The sequence below is a fragment of the Enoplosus armatus genome, chromosome 3 (assembly GCF_043641665.1).
Source record: "Enoplosus armatus isolate fEnoArm2 chromosome 3, fEnoArm2.hap1, whole genome shotgun sequence".
NCBI lineage: Eukaryota > Metazoa > Chordata > Actinopteri > Centrarchiformes > Enoplosidae > Enoplosus > Enoplosus armatus.
The window spans coordinates 10,286,075-10,309,003 of NC_092182.1; the positions used below are offsets into that span (position 1 = coordinate 10,286,075).

At 40.0% G+C, this 22,929-nt stretch overlaps 1 protein-coding gene across 3 annotated transcripts in view; it reads left to right on the forward strand.

Annotated features, from left to right (window-relative positions):
- Nucleotides 1–22,929, forward strand: part of cpne5b (copine Vb) — a 109,033-nt gene that overhangs the window by 29,668 nt on the left and 56,436 nt on the right. The window contains exons 4-7 of one of the 3 annotated variants that reach the window (XM_070901997.1): nt 4,188–4,291; nt 6,084–6,123; nt 6,993–7,007; nt 8,577–8,653. In XM_070901997.1, the coding sequence (XP_070758098.1) occupies nt 4,188–4,291; nt 6,084–6,123; nt 6,993–7,007; nt 8,577–8,653 (236 nt within the window). Of the gene's footprint in view, nt 1–4,187; nt 4,292–6,083; nt 6,134–6,992; nt 7,008–8,175; nt 8,184–8,576; nt 8,654–22,929 lie in introns of all 3 variants that reach the window. The other 2 variants (XM_070901996.1, XM_070901995.1) reach the window with 2 other exon arrangements.

Here is a 22,929-nt window from a genome sequence, read left to right on the forward strand (position 1 = left end):
CTTTTGGGCCCATGAAGCATGCAGGTTAGAGTCCTTGTTTGGCTTTCTGCTGCTCCCCAAACAATACTATTGTTCAAAAATTCTTAGCTTTTATTGGGCCTAATGGATTAATTATGATTAAAAAAGGATATTTATGTTTACAGCTGTTTTGTAATGTTTTTGTAATGATTGTGAAGTCTTTTTGGGCCAGTGGGCGTCACATGACCTGCAATTCTGACTGTGTCCATATCCCAAAATTGTCTCACAGCTCATGGCTGGTCCTGGGAGCTTGAAGCAAACCTACTTGGCTATAAACTTGATCCTGATAAATTTGTCCTTATTTGGCTTACCACCAAAACATTCTGACTTTTGGTGTAGTGCAGCCCGCACAGCGCCCTGCATACATCAGGACATCAGTGCAGGACTGTTGCCAGGGAAGAAATCCCTCAACACTTAGAGAAAAGCTCTGTGACCCGTGATCATGTTTTTGCTACTTTAGTGACAGAGCAAGAGAGAAGGTGGATGGTGCTAATTTACAGTATCTTTATGAAGATGTGACATGGCTGACCTTTAATTTGCTTGTGACATCACATGCTACCACATGCTGTTGGTGTTCTAGTGTGTGTGTGTGTGTGTGTGTGTGTGTGTGTGTGTGTGTGTGTGTGTGTGTGTGTGTGTGTGTGTGTGTGTGTGTGTGTGTGTGTGTGTGTGTGTGTGCGCGCGCCGTATACGTGTACACGTGTCGCATCCTCACACAATCACAGCTCCGGCTCAAAGCTCTAACAAACTTTGGGATTTGTTTTCCCATGAAGCTGCGCGTGTGTATGAAGAAGAAATGTTTTTCAGCTGGTTGTTTGGCTACTTCTCCTCCCTCAACAACTAAAGAACCCTTAACTCTCTATCACTCCTGGGGGGGCTGTGTGTTTCTCTCTCTCTGTCTGAGGAATTTTAAACACACCCCAGTGCTTTTCACTGAAGGCCAGAAACACAGTCTTCACTAATTCACTCTACCCTCATTTACCTCAACACGAGACTCCACCACGCTCATTATATCAGTGCTATGTTACCATCTACTGAACAGAAAAACCCATGTTGGCCAAAGAACTGCGGGACATTCGTATGGCACAAATCCCCAGCGGTGGTTCGCGTGTGCTCCAGGGAAGGAGATAATGAAATCTTTGTCAGGTTTGGAACAAAAGAACCACAAAGATAATGAAGGATTAGACTCATGCCTGTTATCGCTCTCCTGTGCTGGAGCCTTTATTTTACACCATGCTCTCACTCACAGTGTGTAAGTGATTTCTCCTGTGTCTGTGTTGTAAGGGACATGTTCACATTTCAGTATCAGACACTGCAGGTCTCTACAGTAGCTGTTGCTCGCCTGAAAAGTTCAATTGGCCATATGTATGTATGGGGGTGTGTGTGTGCGTGTGTGTGTGTGTGTGTGTGTGTGTGTGTGTGTGTGTGTGTGTGTCAAGGGTGTAGGTCAGGGACTTTATGCCAGATTCTCATTAGCCGGCTCCAGCAGCCCAGCAGTATCTAATGAACTCTGCCGCATGATATTGTCCCTTCCACTCAGCAGGGAAATCACATTATGGAGCTCATCTCGCCATCACCCGCCTCTTTACTAACATGTGCTCACAGCCTCATCAACACCTCAGGGTCTCTTATAAAGTCTGGGCGGCTCACAGATTCAACATCCGCGTCCTTTTTCTTTACTTTTCTCCCCCGCTGGCGTTAAATTTAGATCTTCAGTCAGTGGGTTCAAAACAGAGAAAAATACAACCTCAAGAAACAGAGTTCAAAGAGGTGTTCAACATTGTGTAACAACATAGAAGTGTTTGGTTTATAGCAGTTGTGTGGTCCTAATTGCCCACAATGTATTGTATTTGTTGTTTTTACTGTATAGATTCAAAGATTAACTCACACATCCACCTACAGTACCTGATGTCCACATTATGGAAAAACAAAAATTGACTCCTACTTGCAAACGGCTTCCTTGGCATTGATTGGAAATGTAGAATTTGGCAGCTTTCCAATATAACAGGGCATGTTTGGCTCAAACGCAGTTGTGTGTGATTTTTACATCTTTATTGTACACTGCAGACAAGAGACACAATACTGCAATACTCTGATTCCAATTACTGCGTGAATTGAATCACCACTCCAGTAGTAATTTAACAAAATAAATGAAGGATTAAGATAAAGATGAATTCATTAAGATCAATTTGATAAAGATCATTAAGAGTCATTAATGGTTTGCTCTTTTTCTTTCATTTTATTGTGAAATAAGAATTAAACTAAAGGTCATGTTAAAGAAATTTACTCAGCGCATGCAGCGCTGTAGTTGTACTTTACCTGGAAATTATGTTTTTGTGAGCTACAATCAAAGATGGATTACTAACCAGCAAAAAAGGTCAACTGCCCCCCAAAAGCCCCAGCCTGTGTCGGTCGGTTGTTCGTAATTTCATTAACTGCAACTTTGTTTGGGAATTTGTCCCACCAATGCAAAATATAAATTCAGTGTGTTTTCCAAATCATGACTTTATTAATTTGGTGTATGTTGTGCTCAGATGGCTCATAGTCCTAAATAAAGTTGTGTTAAGTCCGATTGTAATGTAACAATGGTGCAATATCCACACCTCTATGTGCAATCCAGCATAATCCCTTTACCTTTATTTCTTTCTTTCTGTGAATTTGTAAATTTGTAAATTTTAGTTTTTTAGTTTTAGTAGCTTAACAGTCTGTATTGTTTTTATTTATTATATCTTGATTCTCTACTTATGTCTCTATTGCACTATCCTGTACGCTGCTGGAACAATGCAAATTTCCCTGCTGAGGGATTAATAAAGGATTATCTTATTTTATCTTATCGTATCTTATTGCCTCAAACTAATTGACACCCAGAATGCCTTGTGCCAGTTAGTTCTCCAGCATGGGACCACTTGTTGGTGTCTGTGCACAATACTTGATGGGAACTCCAAGGTGACAGGGTACACAGCCTCAGAGGTGGGGCGTGTAATAGTGGCCAAAGAGCTACTTTTTGCCCTGGGGCATTTTAACTTCTTCCAGACGTGGCTGCAATGACACTTTAGGAAACATTTTTCAATAAGCCACTCAAAGTCTTTTATAGTTACCAAGCAACCAACACGAATAGAAGCAGGATTATGCTAAAAACAAACTACTTAATGCGAGGTGTCGACAAAAGTGTTTCTGGCTGTTCTGGACGGCCACATTCGAAAGTGGCATGAAAAACCTGCAGTCATAGAGAGGGGCGGGAAGCAAAAAAAAAAAATCATTCAACTGGGGATAAGGGCGCACCATTCATTGTGTTGCACTCCACTTTACAAAAAAATGATGGAAGTAGTTGTGTAAAGAATGAAAAGAGAGAGCTTGAGAGAGAGAAGTTCAAACCCTGCTTACTTTGACTTCCACACACCTACTTGTACTTGTGCAAAACCAATGTTTAATATAATTCACTGTATAAGTCCTCAAGAATCAAATCTGCACACCTCATTTTGATTGCATATAGTAATACCAGAAGGCTTTAAATGATTTATGTATGTACTGTATCTCACATTTGAAACTCTTAATCAGCTTTTTGTACAGTATATGCACGTGGCGTCGCTGGCGTGGTCTTTGCCAGCTTTTTCACTGGCATGTTTCCCTTCGTTTGGCACTTTGGGAGTGAGAGTCCCACTAATTAGGAAGCTTTAATCACTGCCTTTCCCCTTCCCACTCCCACCGCTCCTTTTCTGTCCGAACCCTCCACTCCAATTTTGCCCCCTTTTTCTTCCCCTCTCTTTTCTCTCCAAGTCCGCCCGTATTGTGTCTCTCTGTCTTTCTCTCCCTACATATTTTCCTCACCTCTTCCTTTATCTCTGTCTCTCTGTGGGGTTAATGACTGAGTTATCCCGCTGTAATTAATGTGGGAGAGGAGTGGGAATCGAGGAAGCAGGAAACACACCCCTGGCTTCCTCTGCACAGCAGCAGCAGCGTGTGAAAGCACCTCCATTAATCAGGCCTTTGAAAATGTATGCTTATGTATTCGTAATAAGTGAGAGTCTGAGAAATAGAAGAAAAGAGTGGAAAAAGGTACAAGGGAACAACAACATTAACTATTTGTTTGTTAAACAGTGTTTTGTTGTCTTGTTTTTCCTTTCATCATTTTTCTCTCCTGACCTCCATCTGTCTTTCTCCTTCCACAGTTTGGCAGAACGGAGGTGATAGACAACACCCTAAACCCCGACTTTGTTCGAAAGTACATCTTGGACTACTTTTTTGAGGAGAAGCAGAACCTTCGCTTTGACTTGTGAGTGATTTCGTTTGAAGTTGTATCATCTTCTATCTGTCGTCTCTCCTGCCCGCTTTCTCCCTTCACTGTCATGGATTTTCCTCTCCCTCTGTTCTGTGCTGATTGAGAGGCCTGCAACTGCGCTCTTAAGAAATTGCCCCGCCCCAGAGTAGCGATTGCCCAATCATAGCTTAGCGACCGGCACAGCAGGCCTCTCAAGTTAAGGGTGTGCATGAGACTCAATCAATATATCAGGGTATTGTCTCTTCTTTATTCTTTACAAAACCAAAATCACAAGTGCAAAAGTGTAAAGAATGGATTCATGTGTGTTAATCTTTACATTATTTTGTGGGGTCACAGGTTTCGTTACCTCCACTCTGTGGGAGCCAAATGCTACTATCAGAGCAATGATAGCGGCTCTGTCCTGCTCTTTGTTTGGTTTCCACTCCAGCAACACATACCAAAGCTTGCGTCAGAGAGAGTTACATATGCCAGACTCATTGCTTATTCCTCCTCATCAAATACTTTTCTCTTGTAAAACATACATACAACACGAACATTAAAGCGTAAATCTCCCTTCTGTTTCTTGTCCAAGTATATTTTTATATGACTATTTTACCTGGGATATGTAGCTAAAAGGCTAAAGCTACTTGTCCCAGGCAAAAATTCAGTGGGGCTTAGTGAACAGTCAGTTGACCTCATGATAGGATTTGTGACATATTCACGATTTTCATATTCCTTAGAACCATTCACAGTTTAAATCAAGCAGTCTGCTTCTCTCAATATCTTTCTGACACAAGAGTGGTATCATGAAAGGTTAACTGCCAGCTTTTTACAGGCTGGACACACAAAGAATTTGGCCTCAGCACTAACTGTGGTTTGTTAAGCTATTTTCATGGATACGATAATCTCCATCTTGAAATCACATAGACAAGCATTTCCTCAAAGCTCCCTTAACAGAATGACACTTAGCACAACCCACCATTATATCCTCTACAGCTATGCCACCACACAATATAAAAATGCATGCAATTTGGCAACTCTCTTTTCAACTAATAGTAAGATAATTAAACATTGTAGTGTGTGCAGCCAAATCAGCAAAATGTTCTCATGTGCCTTTACACATAATATTATAGTTCGTGTCTGTCTACTGATTAATCTCCGGGCAAAACAGGATCTATCGTTTCATCAGATGTTTAATCTTGGTACATCACATATGCTCCATTTCCCTCACTTTCATAGCTTTATATTCACATGCAAATCAGACCAGGCCCACAACTCATTATTCTGGAAGAGGAGAATAGGTCTTGTTGAACCCTTCCCCAATTACTCAGTCCCACATATAGTAACATCTGAAAAGACACTAAGATCCTGTTCTCTTTTTATCTTGGCTCCTTTTGAATTTTACACATATGGTGACCTTTGTTTTGTTTTTTGAGCTCTCATGATGTCCGCCTACCTCTTTACATACTGTGGTCTTCAATTTAGCAAATTAAAATATTATCTATCTTCTTTTATTCTTCTTCCTCTGTTCCATTTCATCTCAATTCATACTCTTTCCTTTCTCTAGACGTTTGAGACACACTGTCCTTATACTTACAAACAAACCATAGCAAACCAAAGCCATAAATGTGATAAGTGTGGTGTGCTGTGTATTTCTTTTGCTCCCAGTGATGACAGATCACCAGGGTTCATTTTTTAAATCTTGCCTTTAAGAGCATATCAATCAAAGTGTCCCCACTTAGATAAGAGTCTCCTCTACAGTTCTTGAAGTAAAATGGCTTTGCTGCTTTCATTTTGTTCCTTTCAGGTACGACGTCGACTCCAAAAGCCCAGACCTTTCCAAACATGTGAGTGCGCGTATTTTAACCTTGAACCACAGATAAATGGAGGCCAGTCTTGAGTAAAATCTGAATTATTAGCTCAAATGGCTCTAAAAAAAAAAAAAAAAATGATATGAATATGGTGTTCAAAGTGATTTGAGATTGGCTAACTCTTTTTTTATCAGTGGTCTAATGGCATGATCTATGTTTTAATTCGGTGTTGCCTGCTGCATGGTTTCTTCTTGATGAAATAAAGCAAACCCTTTTTATTGCCTGATCATAGAAATATCCAAATACAAACGTTTATTTTCCTCCTTATTCAACAGTTTTTTAAAAAGGGGTTATCCATGCCGTAATTGTGCTATAAATATGCCATTTCTACATAATTTGCATAATCTTTTTGTAGTTGTTCTCGTAGTGGTAATGCAGTGATAGGCATTGTGCGATAACTTGCTGTACAGTCATGTAGAAAAGCTTTTATTATGCAATGCTTTTATCCGTTAGTTTCCATTTTAAGCAATATATTATATTACATGATGGTTTTTGTTTTGCTAGTAAAAGATAAATTGTTTTTTATCCATGAGGCTGGAAACTACAGTGACAGAAAGCATTGACAAAAGTTCTAAATAATCAGTCTGGATGATTATTTGATGTATTTGGATGACTGGGGTTTGCATTTTTTCATCACTGGCTTTAATCCCACCTGTGTGCTCTGGGGTTTTAGTTTTGGCGCAGCATGTCGTCTTTCCACTCTCACTTCGCCATCTTGAGCAGTGCTAGGAGTGCTAGGTATTTGGTACAGTGTTGTGTCTTGGTATATGATGTGCTCTGTTATTGTTATTATTGTTGTTGTCATTGTTGTTGTTGTTGCTGCTGCTGCCCAACCTTTCTGGAAGCCCACAGAACTCAACGTAGGTCCCAACATCTCTCTCACTTCTGACACTGCATGGCTGCTGTCTCACATTAATGATGCTTTTCTCAGGAGGAAGGATGGTGTCACTGATCAGAACAAAAAAACTACTGAGAGCCAAGCCAACCTATCTGCGCAGCTCTTAACCACTGCTGCAGTCTCAAATGAGGCGCCACATCGGCCGCATGAAAAGAAATATTCAGTCATTGTGTCTTTCAGCAGTTTTTGTAACATAATGAAGATGGTGAGACTTTCCGGGCTCTTCCTTATAACAGTGAGGGGGATCAGTGGGCATAATAGACTGGAGACTCACTGAAATGAAACACACAAAAGCCTGATGTTGAATTATTTACTGTCCCCTGTCTGCCAAGGCCAAAGTTAAGGAGTCTTTGGTTTGGATTGGCCCACATCTTTGCTGTGATTAGTTAAAAAAAGAGACTGTTGAAACCAAACACACAATACGATATTTTTCATCTGTGCTGTCTAATGTACCAGATCAATGCTGGGTGATGCTATGAGACTTTATCTGGTTAAAGACCTGATTATGACTGAAATTATGTGACTCTGTCTCTAAAAAGGCTCTACATTAAAGCCCTACACTGTTGTGATTCATGTCATTGTTCATGGTGCTTTGAATCCCTCCATCTTCTCCCATCTGTCCGTTATCCTCCACAATTCATTCAACCAGTGGTTCCCAACAGGTGGGTTGCGGTCCACAAGTGGGGTTCGTTCTGAGTGGGTCAAGATTAATTTGGGCAACTTCGTCAAAAAACAACCTTTACTTTGACTTTATTTTGAAGTATAATTTCCTGCTTCATAGTACTTTCTCCTTCTTCCATTGAGCCTTAAGCCACAGTTCTACTTCAGGGTTTTAATTTGTTTTCATTTGTGAAATAAAATGTAAGGGTGGCAGAGTGGCTTGCTCCATCTCCTCACAGCAAGAAGCTCCTGGGTTTGAATCCCCCGGTGGAAAGGATGGATGAAAATGAACTGAATGGGTCCTAAGTTGGTCTACTGTACGTGTGGGCCGTGACCTGATGTCTATGGGAAAATTCAAGCCCTGAGGCTAGACCAGCTGGGAACCACTGCATACATAGCTTTCATGACTATGGCTTATGATGTCACATTGTCGAGCAGAGCACAGTAATGGTGTCTTTAAGCAATAGGAGAGCACTACGTCTGTTTCACAGCTGACAGCAAGTCGTCAAGCGTTGCAGTCAGTAGTAGGCAAGAATAATATAAAATGGGTTCATGTGACCACCACTACAATCAATTACTTTTTTTTTTTCAACCAGAAGATGTTTCACCAAACACCACCATTTATTTTGTTAAACATGTGGATGCACAGGCCACATTTGAAACTCTGACCTGAGAATCTGAAGGAGCATGAGTGAGCGATCTCTCATTTGCATGCATTCCTGTGGTAGTACAATGGGTGGAATATTCCTGAGTTTTGTTTTGAAGTCTGACTGTACTCTGGTTTGTTGTCTTTCCACTTCACATACGCCAACCTGTCCTCCCTCCTTCCTTCACCCCTTTCTTCCTTGTTTCTTTCCTTCTTTCCTCCCAGGACTTTTTGGGTCAGACGTTCTGTACTCTTGGGGAGATTGTTGGATCACCAGCCAGTCGACTGGAGAAACCACTGGGGTGAGTAAGAGTTTCATTCTCTCACTGCCTGAATACCCCTGACCCCAAAATGTGATTGAGGAACACCATACTGTGCTAAGAGGGGAGTTAAGACAGAAGAAAAATGCTTTGGACCTGAATACAATGAGCCATTCTCAGGTTTACGGTTTATGGGCTTCATTTGTACAGAGACATTTATAGAAATGGACTGAAGAAGGTGTTCATTTGTTTGGTACTGAGACAAACTGAGTTAAGGGCACAAAGTGAGTGTGAGTGTTAAGAAGTGAAATGGCAGGAGGAGGAGGAGGAGGAAGAACACATTGGTGATTTAGCAAGACATGAGAGGAAAAGACATTGATCAGACAAAAGAAGGAGAGGAAGGGAGGGGGAGACAACACATCCAGATGTTTTCCAAAGATAATTATTGTCATTAAAGACAAGGGGGAAGCGCAGAGCACAATTACCCAAATTACTGCTCGTCTCCTCATCTTGCACTCTCACACTGGCTGAGAAAAACGTAGTGTTACTGGAGAGTCCTGTAATCTGTCTTTACACATCTATCATCCCACATCATCATCATCAGTCTGCTGGGCTCCTCAGGTGAAGCCATTTAAATGTCGCATTCAGGGAGACTTGCGGGTTCTTGGCTCTGGATACGTTACCTTGGAGAACATTAAGAGGGAATATTTGAATACTGATATTCATACTTTGAATCGTATGAGATGTTATTGCCATGTACTAGTATTGGTGATTCTGGTGAATGTTAACCCAAAGATATTTATTTACATTGCCCAGAATTAGCATTCATTAGAGATGTTATGCTTGGATACTGATGGCTTTATGCAACTGTGTAGGGCTAAAAGAAAAGGGGTTTCTGCGTAACTGCAGGGCACAGAGGCTTGCAGAGCCAATATGCAAGTCTTTAATGTCTAAAACCTCAACAACACCATGTGTATCTGCAGTCCTGTGTGTAAACCATGTATATCTTACTACTATCTAGAAAAGCAGCCTTATTTTGAACTTTGTGACAAAGCATCTTTAGCTAATACATGGCTTTTAAATGGTTTATCTATATTAAGAAGCAGGTGATTTTTCTCAACCCATAAAGGAAGACCTAATTCTTCAAGTGGTGATTTTTAGTTTTTCAGAAAAGCTGGGGTTACATGATTTTCCTGGGACAAAAGGCTGATTGGTAGAACAAAATCCAGTAGCAGTGGGATTGTGCCAATAACACCCATGCTTAAAATAGAGAACATGGACTGATTCTTTTGTCAATTTGAGTATTTGGTTTGCAACAGTTTTCCTTTTCTGGACTTTTACTTTGTTTACAGTACATTCTCTTTTTGACATCACTATATAGCGTTCATATTAATGTTTCGTTGACAGACATGTTGGCAAAAGTGCACATGATGCATACCAAAAACGTCTGTCTCTCCCTGCATCACACCCCTGATGATGACACAGTTGCAAAATTGTTGCAAAAAAGTTTTCTGGCACTGTGTGTGTGTGTGTGTGTGTGTGTGTGTGTGTGTTCTGTAATATTGATGTTGCTTACTCAAGGGGACTTTAACAGTACAAATATAAGTGTGCGTTAAGCCTCTACACTGAGAGCATAAACCTTAATAATGTTATTACAAGTTTAATATCAAACCATTTATTTCTGAATTGAGAATCTATATGACGTGGTTAGAAAAGGAAATGAAACTCTTGCCAAATTATTTATTTTTAATTTGAGACTCTGCAGCTGAGCGATAACACAACTGCTTGCCAAATATTATTCTTGTGACAGCTTTTAATCTTTCTTTAAACGGTGCAAAAATAAAGCTCTTCTAATGGTGGAAACCTCTGCAGCAAAATGTTTTCATTATTTCTACTATATGGGGTGCATGTAGGACAAGCCTTCTTTTGAAATGGTCAAGAGACACCAAAACTAGCACAGCTATGGGTGAAGCATGCAGACGTCATCAAATTGTTTCACATGTTATTCATTTTAAGGCTGTTAATGACTGATCCTAGAATATAATGTGGTTAATTTTGGTGGACTGAGTGGCCTCTCGCCCCTTTTATTTGGCCTGCTAGAAAGCCTTTTCTAACACGTAGTTAACGTTGTGGAACATTTGCAGTTTGGTTTGGTTTAGGCACCAAAAGTAGTTCAACGTTGACTTATTATTTTAACCCAAACCATGATCTTTTCCTACACCTAACCAAGTAGTTTTGTTGCCTAAACCTAATCAAATAATCAAATCAAAATAAATAAAAAACTGAAGATAATAAGTCAACCAAGTCTAAAAATAATAAGGCACAATTGCCAAAATTGACCTCACATGAGAATTGAACCTTAGTGTCTTGAATGAAAGTCCTTTCTGGCAGAAAGCCTTGAAGGAAAACTTCTCCCATGTGCTTTTATTTGTATTGTATACTAACGCGTGCCAAAGCCAATATGTGAGGTGTCATGTAATTAAGTTTGCCAATGATTCTGTCATGTGTGTCTCCTCAGTGATCATGGCCCTGTAGTGGCATGGACTGGTAAAAGTTATCTGTCTTGGACGTCAGTGTGTCCAAAACTAAAGGAGATGACAATTGATTTTAGTAAGAATCCTACCGTTAACTCTCCTGTGATGGTTAACAATCAGGCTGTTGAGTTTGTGCAGCAGTACAAATATCTTAGCACTGAAATCGATGACAAGCTGACCTTCGAGCTTCATGTGGGTGCTGTGTGCAGTTTTAACGTTGACAAGTAGCTTCATGAAGATATTTTGTTCCTGTTTTATTGAAATCAGTCCTCACTTCCTTCTCCTTTGTCAGCTGGTACAGGTCACTTACGCTCAAAGACAGAAACAGATTCCAGGGTATCATTAAAGTGTGCAGCAAAACTGCAGGCACGATCTTGAATGACCTTTCTCATCTGTACAAGGTTAGTACTTTGAAGAAGGCCCAGTAAATCCTGGCTGATCCCAGCCACCCTCTGTCCAAGGAGTTCAAGTTGCTTCCGTCTGCCAAGATGTAGAACCAACAGACTTAAGAAGTCATTTGTCCCTGCTGATACTGGCCCTTTAAATAATAAATCAATGGGATTTCTGTATTGTATTTATTGTTTATTGTTGTCTGATGGTTATGCGGTTACTGCTGGCTGTACAACAAATTACCCCTCTGGGATAATAAAGATACTTGAACTTAAACACACAAACACACACACACACACACACACACAAAGTGATGCATTGCCCTGGTAGATGGTATGCTACCCAGTGGAGCTTGTTTTCATGTTTCTGTGGAAATGAAGAGTGATTCGTATTTCATTGCTTGGAAATGTCAAGACATTTGTCTAAGCTGTGCTGAGCCAATGAGAGAATGTTTTAGAGCGTGTTTGTTGTTCACGTCTGTCTCAACCAGGTCTCTGCTCCTCTTTCCACCTGCACACACAAGACGTTTGGTTCGCTATCACAGAACTGTCCGTCTCTCTGACTGTCCCCTCCAACCCAAACATAGGCATTATATCACAAATACACAACAACCTTGACTTGAGATAATCTCTTGGCCTCTAAGCATACTGTATATGCACACACACACACACATTCAGAGTGATACACATTTTATTAATTGATTTCATAAATCCTCTTCCCTGGTTAAATGGCATATGAACACACAAGAGTGTATTTTATTCTATTTTATGTTCTCTTTTCTCAGGCTAATTGTAATGGCTTTAATCTTCCTGAAATGAGTGCTTGTTTAATTAGGCAGCAGCCATTGTGATTTTCATTATGGAAAAAAGGCTCCTGAAGGTAAAGAGAGACAGAGACAGAGAGGGAGAGAATAGGTGACATCAATGACCGTTCAGAGAGTGGTTGTGTGCTTGAAGCGCGTGGACAAGCAATCAGAACAACCCATCATTTCTATGTCTGGTTTTACTCAGAAGCACAACACAAGTCGTCACGAAATAGCAAAAAAAAGCATTAGAGTAGAGCTGAACAAGCAGAAGACATTAGACAACGTTCAGTGAAAATGTCCAACATATTTTGTAATGGATGCTGAAGAGGCATCGATGCCAAAATGCACAGCCCAGCGTTGGTCCCAGAGGCCTCCATGTTGATTGATTTTGCTGCTACTTGTTCATTTGGGTATTCTGGTATCACAGTCTCCAGAAGGGTGAATTGCATTGTAAGGCACCGGGTAATTACCATTGACTAGTAATGAATGTATCAGATTGCGTGGCGTCAAAGGCTCTTGTCAGTCTTTGTTTACTGCACTGTATTATTTACATATTCCCTTTGAGGCCACACAAGCACACAGGAAACACACACAAAGCCATACAAACACAGGCACCAGAGTCAGCTCAAATTAATTTAGTGTACATGCCAGAATGTGTGTGTGTGTGTGTGTGTGTGTGTGTGCATATTATATGCATACATGACTATGAAAACAGAATACTGTATGTACAGGCATGCTCAGAGTCATCTTCTGTCATAAAGTTATAAATAACAAATCCTTCTGCCTTTGATGATTTGGATCATCATCCCAAATTGGGATTTTCAGACATTTAAAAATACACAGCTTTTCAGCTATGGTGGGACAAACTTCATCCCATACTTTCCCACTAGCAGAGAGTGCCTGGAGTGAACAGGTAACACTGGGAACGAGTGAACTCCAGCAACACTACAGATTTATAAGTAAAACAAACAACCGTTCATCTTACATTTATATTGTTTCACTCTCTCCGATGAAGGCCTCGTGCCACAAAGCACTGATTTTACTCATTCATTTTAGTAGCACAAGTACTGCTGCCGGAACCTCCTGTTTCCCAGAGGACCATGCACGAGCCTGACGGTCACAGAGAAAATCCACATTGATTTCATCAAAGGGCAAACAATCCTTGAAAAGTTTTACTGGGACGCAACTGCAACTGTAAATTGTGCTCAGTGCATTAGACATTATGTAGCACTGGCGAGCAGACCGTCTGTAAACAATGTCTGAGTGCCATCAGTAAGGACTGCTTCCATGGAAACTACCGTCTCATTCAGCAGGTGTAGTGTAGTGTAAGGCAATTACTGGAAAAACGTATTGAGCTGACCTTAATTGACCCTGATCAGTAATACATTAGAAAAGTTTAAGTTCATATCTTTAACTTTATCTTACCTTTACCACATAAACGTTCCTTTTGACTCCAACTGAAAGACAACAGAACCTTAGACAAGGATGAGAATATCAAACCAATGGACCTCTATCAGCAAATATTTGTCAAAGCAGAAAAGGGACAGGTGTAATTAATATCATTATAAAGATTATTCTACTCAGGTGTTCCACTTTTCAGGCTGGCTTAGTGGGTCACTTAAATGGAACAGAGCCATAATTATTGTTGTTAGCTGCAAGTCAAATGTCTGAAAGTTATATTGACGTTTCATCAAACCTCCAGTACACACACAGACACAAACACAGTGTTGTCTAATGATAATATGATGCTCTTTGTTATGACCTGATGCAACACGTGACGTCTTCAATTCCTAAAATGTTAATGAAACTAATTCATAGCGTGTGTGTGTGTGTGTGTGAGATAGAGAGAAAGAAACAGAGAAAAGCAGAGCGCTTCCGCCAAACAAGACATTTGTTTCATCTGAACATCAAAGGCACTCTGCTCTTTTATGATTGCTTCAGATTTTACAGTCCTCTCCTGCCACGGGCCTCAAATGCATATTTTATTAACGAGATTAAAATTCTCTTGTTATTTATATTTACATAGATATACTGACGATGCAGTGACGAAGCTGGCTGCACACGTGCCGTTTGTTTACTTTGCTCTTTTATATTTCAGAAAATTTGGAAAAAAGTGAATACTACATGTGATTACATCATTCAATGGTTTTCCTCTTGATTATAATATTATTGATATGTATAAAATAGTGTCCAATATTAATAAAGAACCATAAGTATTGACTTGTTTCATTTACAGTATGTCTGTTGCCAGATGTACAGTATAAACAATCAGGACGCACAACATTTCTATAAAATAGTTTGTTAGTTTGTTTTAAGGGTTCACAATTGGACAACATTATATTTCCGTTGTTATCTTTTATTTTTAAGCATTTGATGATTGAGAAATCACAGCTGATGATGGTTTGGATACATGTGTTATGAATTAATGACACTACAGATATTACATCTAAATGTAATTTAAAAGCCACAGCTGTACATAATGGCATGTGTAAGAATGGGTGGTATGGAGTTGTTTGAGGCCTTGTGCCAAATTAATGTATGCATTGGGTGAAAATGAGTCACATATTAATAATCAAACACTTGATTAAGGGTGTGTCTACAATCATCACAGAGTGTGTAAGCATATTTCTGCGTTTTATGTATCTGGCCCCTGGCATTTCTGATTGTATTGCCGAGAAGATCTTGTTTGAATCACAACAACACCAGTTTTTAATTTCTCCCATAATTACTTTGAGAGGTTGTTGTTGAAATGCTTGCCTAGTGCGTGTGTGTGTGTGTGTGCGTGTGTGTGTGTGTGTGTGTGTGTCAGAGACGACACCATTTTCCTGCATTTAGAGTAAACAGCAGCTCACTGTGAGAGGGAAATATGGCCTATTATATTACCATAAGAAGTACGACTTGGAATTATCCAAACATCCCACTTGCTAATTTAGCATGCTGCCTCTGTTTTGTTCTAGTATGCCTGCAAACAAAATGTTTACACAAGTCAGAAATTAATTGTGCAAAGGATCCTTAAGTTTTTTTTTTTGCTGTGCTTGCAGTGAAAAAATGCTCGTCATTGCAGGGAAAAGTAAATTGGCCAGTCTCTTGCAGGTTTGCTGATAACGCTGGAGAAAAGGTCAGAATGCAAACAGTTTTTGATTAACAGCTAATTCCCCTACTTAATTTATATCCACACTTATTGCTTTAGTGCAAATGGCAAGTAGCAGCACTGCACTACCCTCTATGTATTAAAAAAATAATTTGACCATCTACCTATTTTTCTTATCTATTGTTTATTCTGTGTTTATCCTCTCACAGCAGTATTGCTCCAGGCAGCTGTGTCCCTGACAAAATGTTATCCAGTGAAATATCTCAACATCTACTGGATGCACTGGCACAAAAGCTTGTATAGACATTCAAGGTTTCTAGACATAGTTCCTTTTGGGATAAATTGTAATAACTTTAGCGATTCCTTACATTTTCATGTAGCGTCAACATTTTAATTTGTCATTGTGGTTGTAGACTCTTCTGTATTTAACAGGTGCATTTTGATGTCTTGAAGAAACTGATGTGAAATATGGATTATTTTACAGTAACTCCACAAGAAACCTGGTACAAAGCATTTTTTCTTTTGTCACATATTGAAGCTATGGTAAACACTTACATTTGCACACTCAAACCTAAACAGAAAGACTTTGAAATATGCTGCTACGATTTATAAGAGGTTACTCAACAATCAAAAATCAACTACCAAACCACATGATGCAATACACAAACATTAAAAACATAGATGGATAGAATAAAAAGATAGAAAAAAGACAGAAGAAAGATAAAAAGCACAAGGCAAATAATACCACATTGGAAAGACATAACAAAACTATTTAGCCTATCAAGCCCTGCTGAGGTTAACCACAAACCTCAAGCCCTCGCAAATACAAGAAACAACTAGAAACATGAGTGAAAAAAAATGGATGAAACCTTGGGCGGAGCAATTCAAAAGAGGAAGAATATTATGTTTTTTTATAGCATATATTTGTTCAGGGTTGTTCGACAGTGTGCACGTACTCTTTCTGCGAGGCGCTGCCTGCTCCTGCACAGTTAGCCTCCTGGAGCTGACCATAAACACTGCAGGTCTCAACCGAAGCCCACAGAGCAGCTCCTCTGCAGCAGATGGGGGTTAAATGGCTCACTCTGGGGCACACTGATGATAGACAAGCAGCCAGAGGAGAGTTGTTGTCATTCACTTCAGTTTTCCCTCACAGGATCACTCAAACTAAAACATTCAGACTGAATGTTTGCTTTTCCCTAACCTTCTGGCTGCTACCATCTACAGTCAGCGTGATATGGTTGTAGCTTTTATTACACTTTACACGAGTTAACACTTTTGTTTATGCACCATATTCCACTGAAATGGTATTGTAATACCCACTAATAGTTGGTTATGTTTTAATCAAAGACCATGTGATACTGCTGGTTCAGAGAATGGATCACATAACCCTTACAATAGGTCAATGCAGTGTATGATTGCTGTGTTGCATTATGTAGACAGAATACTCAGTAAATGGCATATTGAAGAGAACAAATGCGGAGTACCATGTTATTGGGGACCCTGGAGGAGAGGAAGATGCAATGAAGTTGAATTAGTACTATGAAGAAGGAAAGTAGAGTAGAAGAGAGGAAAGTGGAGTCATGATTAAAAGCACAGAGAAGACATCAGAAGGATGTCGAGAGGGGGCGATGAGTAGGAGGTGTGTTTGAGCACGCTTGGCCTTTAAGCATTTCGATATTCCCTGAATGTCAGTGTAGATTACTAGCGCACAGTAGCGAAATGGAAGGAAATTATTTGTGAATGAGAATAGAGGCGTGTGTGCGGAGGCAGGATACCCAGCTGAGTATGATGACAAACCAAGCCTGACACCATAGCCTTCCTGTCTCCAACAGTTGCCCCCAGGCACTCCCGAGTGAAGTGACAGATACCGTAGGATATCTGCAACCATAAGAACCCTTGAGACGGGATATTATTCTATTTACAGAGTGGATTGGGATTATCGCTGTCAATTATTATCAGTGTTAGAAGTATGCATTACTTTGTAATTGTAATTTACTGTAACTCCACAATTTACGGTAACTAGAAATGTAACTAATTACTTTTTCTAATTGAATAACTCAATTACATTCACTGAAATTTAAATGGGCTCATTACTCGTTACTTTTGGCTTGATGGCGGACAAATGCAGCCTATTCCCAATATTTTCTGGTTTCTGATTAACGTCATCCGACCTTATGGCGCCGCAACGAATAGAATAATATGGTCATGGTCAAGAATACAATGGTGAGCTGTAGTCTATGTGCAGGTGTGAGAATATTATCCACATCAAAGAGAAGTAATTTTAATCTTCTGTAGCAAAAAAAACCCAAAACACACTTCTACAAGAGTATTAAAAACTGACTTGTGCTGCTGGATTTGAAGGCCTGTTGAGGCTACAATAAATAGGCCTATCAAAACATATGTATTGTGTTTTATTATTCACTACTTACTTTTCATCGTTTTGCAAACTCTTGCAAAACCAATCTTGCAAATCCCCAATACAATGGAGATGAATTTCTTTGCACAATCCCTCAAAGCACAATGACTTTGAGACAATATTTCTGAAAAGAAATGTTGCTGTTGAGTTTTCTAAGTTACTCTTAAATCACACACCTCCCCTGCAACAGTTTTCATTGAAATTATTTATTTGGTAGAAAGTAGCAACGAAACTCAGCTGCAAATGTCAAATGTAATTTGTGAACGCTTTGAGCGCCACAAACGAAACCCCACCACCTGAAATGTTTTGGGCACAAGTTCATCATTGCCTCCATTAACTGTGGCACAAGTTTCTGAGGTGGATATCTCAAAACATTATCTGCCCGGCTGGAGACCACCACCAGAGACCGTTTGAGATTAGTTCTATGTACGGACAGAACTCGCTGTTATCATTCTTATTCATCCTTAGTGTAATGTGGTGTAATGACTGTTAAGTCCAAGCCCTGCCTAAATACCAATTTTCATGACTGCATTTCATATGACACTACACACTCAGTGGCCACTTTGCCATAAAGTCTACTTTTATGATTCCTAAAATGTTGAGTTTTTGTTGACACTGTCATGGAGGTGTTTCAATGAATGAATTCAATGATATGTTTTAACATTGTGGTCATAGTTAGTGGTGGTGTTGTACTGGACTGCATAAAACTGTAAGTAAATGAGAAGGACACAAATGTTGAAACACAGAGCAGAGCTGCTGTATAGGATTGTATTAGATTGTACAGATGTACCTAATACAGTGTATTAGAGTGTAAGAGTGTATTCCTGTGTCACAGCATTAAATGTCATCTGATAATCAACGCATGCCTCCTTTCCCTTGTATAGCTGTTCTGCACCATAATAAATAAAGGCATTGTTAGTAAGCCCAATGAACTACTACACAGGTGCACGAGTATGAGTGTTTTCAGGGCTGGCAGGGTATATAAATGAATATATACAGTGCTGTGAAAAAGTATTTGCCCCCTTCCTGATTTCTTATATTTTTGCATATTTGTCACGCTTAAATGTTTCAGATCATCAAACAAATTTTAATATTGGACAAAGATAACCCGAGTAAATACAAAATGCAGTTTTTAAATGATGATTTAATTTTATTAAGAGAAAAAAGCTATCCAAACCTACCTGGCCCTATGTGAAAAAGTAATTGCCCCCTAGACCTAATAACTGGTTGTGCAACCCTTGGCGGCAACAACTGCAATCAAGCGTTTGCGATAACTGGCAATGAGTCTTTTACATCACTGTGGAGGAATTTTGGCCCGCTCTTCTTTGCAGAATTGTTTTAATTCAGCCACATTGGAGGGTTTTCGAGCATGAACGGCCTGTTTAAGGTCATGCCACAGCATCTCAATTGGACTGACTTTGACTAGGCCACTCCAAAACCTTCATTTTGTTTTTTTTAAGCCATTCAGAGGTGGACTTGCTGGTGTGTTTCGGATCATTGTCCTGCTGCATAACCCAAGTGCGCTTGAGCTTGAGGTCTCGAACTGATGGCCGGATATTCTCCTTCAGGATTTTCTGGTAAAGAGCAGAATTCATGGTTCCATCAATTACGGCAAGTCGTCCAGGTCCTGAAGCAGCAAAGCAGCCCCAGACCATCACACTACCACCACCACGTTTGACTGTTGGTATGATGTTCTTTTTGGTCAGCAGTGGTTTTCGCCTTGGAACTCTCCCATGGATGCCATTTTTGCCCAGTCTCTTTCTTATTGTTGAATCATGGACACTGACCGTAACTGAGGCAAGTGAGGCCTGCAGTTCTGTAGATGTTGTTCTTGGTTCTTTTGTGACCTCCTGGATGAGTCGTCGATGCGCTCTTGGAGTAATTTTGGTAGGCCGGCCGCCCCTGGGAAGGTTCACCATTGTTCTAAGTTTTCTCCATTTGTGGATAATGGCTCTCACCGTGGTTCGCTGGAGTCCCAAAGCCTTAGAAATGGCTTTGTAACCCTTTCTAGACTGATAGATGTCAATGACTTTGTTTCTCTGTTCTTGAATTTCTTCAGACCTCGGCATGATGTTTTGCTATTTGAGATCTTTCAGCCTGCTTCATTTCGTCAGACAGGTTCTATTTAAGTGATTTCTTGATTCAACAGGTCTGGCAGTAATCAGGCCTGGGTGTGGCTAATGAAATTGAACTCAGCTTTCCAAAAAATGTGGTTAATCACAGTTAATTTATGATTTAACAAGGGGGGGGGGGCAATTATTGTTTCACATAGGGCCAGGTAGGTTTGGATAGCTTTTTCCCCTTAATAAAATGAAATCATCATTTAAAAACTGCATTTTGTATTTACTCGGGTTATCTTTGTCCAATATTAAAATGTGTTTGATGATCTGAAACATTTAAGCGTGACAAATATGCAAAAATATAAGAAATCAGGAAGGGGGCAAATACTTTTTCACAGCACTGTACAAATAAATATAAATAAATGCTTTCAACATGTGTGATATTTATACGTTTTTCCAACCTCACCTTCGGCAAAAAACACAAGGCAAGTAGGTCTGATACTTCTGTGGGTTTCACAGCATTTTTCTTCCAAACTCGTCAATCCCACATAGGTATCAAAATGTTTTCCTCACCATTTTATATTGAAGTGAAATAGCTTAAATCACCTTTGAAATTGCACAACAGAAATACAACCACCCATTACATATTTGGAGTGCTAAATTGTGGGCTGCTGAGATAATTGTGAAATGCACAACATCCTGAGCTATGGAGAAGCCACACTGGGAGTGGAGGCTGCAAATATGGCCTTAAGCCATGTCTCAGTCCCTCTGTGGAGTGTTGCCGCATGTGTTGGCGACGTGTTTGAGCTCATGTGGTCGGAGAAGGTGAGAAACAGAAACACGAGTAATGTTTAATGTTTAAACGGTAGATGTAATATCCAAAATGATAGGAATGTTTACACTGAATTTGCACATGAAAAAATGTTTTTCATGTGTTGGCACTTTTGCTGTTACACCATACTGTGTTTAGTTTATATTTTTCTATTTGATTGTCATGACCCTGGTCTCTGATGGATCATTTTAATCCTGAAATCATTGTGATCTTTGCAGCCAGGGTTGGATCCTCTCCGCCCTCTTGTCTTCTCTCAGACCTAATTTTAACTTAAGGCTTGGGCTGGAGATCTACTTACACCAGTCAGAACAATGTATTCTACTGGCTTATTTCCCAGTTTAATACAATTGATTTATGCGTTCTTAGAGGGCACTCTGCCACTGTAAGATTCAGTTCAGTCCTTCAGTCTCTGGACAGTCTGGCTGTGAGTTTCTGAGACTACTTGTTCTGTCTGTGGAAGAGATGTCTGTGTCAGCAAAACACTACTTCATTATTCACACAGATGCAGTAATACATCCTGACACCTGTGAGTCATCCGTCTCCATCACACCCCTCAACTATCAGCCACTGAGCAGCCCTGCTGAATAGTTGGGACTTGAGTGCCTTGCTCAAGAGCAGCTCAGTGACAGCTGTTGGGGAGGGGGATTTTTCATTCACCTTATTTCCCCAGACTTCTCCAGCATGTTTAAAAACTGAACAATTTGATTCTCTCTGCAGGCCACGTATGTCTGTCTGACTGTGTCTATTTCTTTATACTCATCTTTTTCCATTTTCTGCTCCTCATCTCTGCTCCCTCTATTCCCTCCCTCACCTCACCTGTCATGAAACCACACATCTCTTTCTGTTGGTATGGCTACCAGCTATTTCTAACTCAGGCGTTGAGTGAGCCCTGCTCCACTGTGCCTCATCATTACCTATCTAGGATATGTAGATGAACACAAACACAGGCCGGGGAAAAAAGAAAAGGAAAAAGAAAGCCTGCTGTAACAGCTCCAGTTGGCGTCTTCTCTGGGTGACATTCGCGTGCGATAAGGCTCTTGTGTATTTTTGGCTTCTCTGGAAAAAATGTGACATTTTGTTCTGTTTATGAGAATTGAGTTTTCAGCTTTGTGAACCCTGGATTTTATGTTGCTGGCTGCCTTTGTGGTTGAGTTAGTTGGCTTATAACAGGTGCAGGTGCAGTTTCAGATAGCTGGTGCTGCTTTATGTTAGTCATATGCTAGTCTTACCATGTTGCCTGGGCCTAGTTTACAGGAAGTGATCATGGAGAATTTGACTTCTTTTTTCCTGAGTGAAGGAGTGTGAGTGTGATGTGTTTTTTAAGTGGAGACTTACACCTGGCGAAATTAAAAGGCTGTTAAATAATGATGTAAACTGGGAAGTTTTTAAAGGCACTGCATACGTTGAATTACTTAACATTGTGCTAATATAGTTGGACTAAATAAACTGCATATTTGGATATTTCACTCTCACTCTAAACAGCGTGAATACTAGCAACTCTGTTTTGATTGGACAGGACTACAGATGTTTCTTAGTAACTGATTTACACATTACTAAGGTTTGTTTGTGTTTTGTTCCTTAGCTAGTTTTTCAGTGTTAATGGTGCAACTTCATTTAGGTAAATCACTACTTTGAAACAAGCTAGTAGTCACTAAGAAACAAACAAACTCCAAATTGCTGCCCACATCTCAGATTTGTTCCGCAGTTCATAAAGGCCTGATGTTTGAAGACAATTCCTCCCTTGTTGGAGAAACAGTTGACCAATCAGAGCTTTATAGGCAGGAATAAGACTATCATCATCCTTCATAGCTAGCTAGTTACCTAGCTTCATTCATGAAAAGTAGCAACCGAAAATTGCCTGAAAAATGGGCACAAAATGGCAGCAAGTGTGGATGACATCAACAGAGATGTACATGTAAGTTGCGTTACATAAATATCAACTCTCAAAATCAATTTATTCCTTTGATTTTGGTGAAAAATGTTAAGTGAGTCCCCCCCCCCCCTTCCAACAAGAAATCAGGTACCATGACCACTATGTCAGGCAGAGTGAATGTCTGATTATCAGGCTAGGTGCAACCCAGTCCGGGTCTAGAAAGCTAAAATTCACATATGCACACACCACTGACTCCCTGTTACCAAACATAGAAGACTAAGTGTAAAGACAAAACAAAGACAAGTTTAAAAACAAAT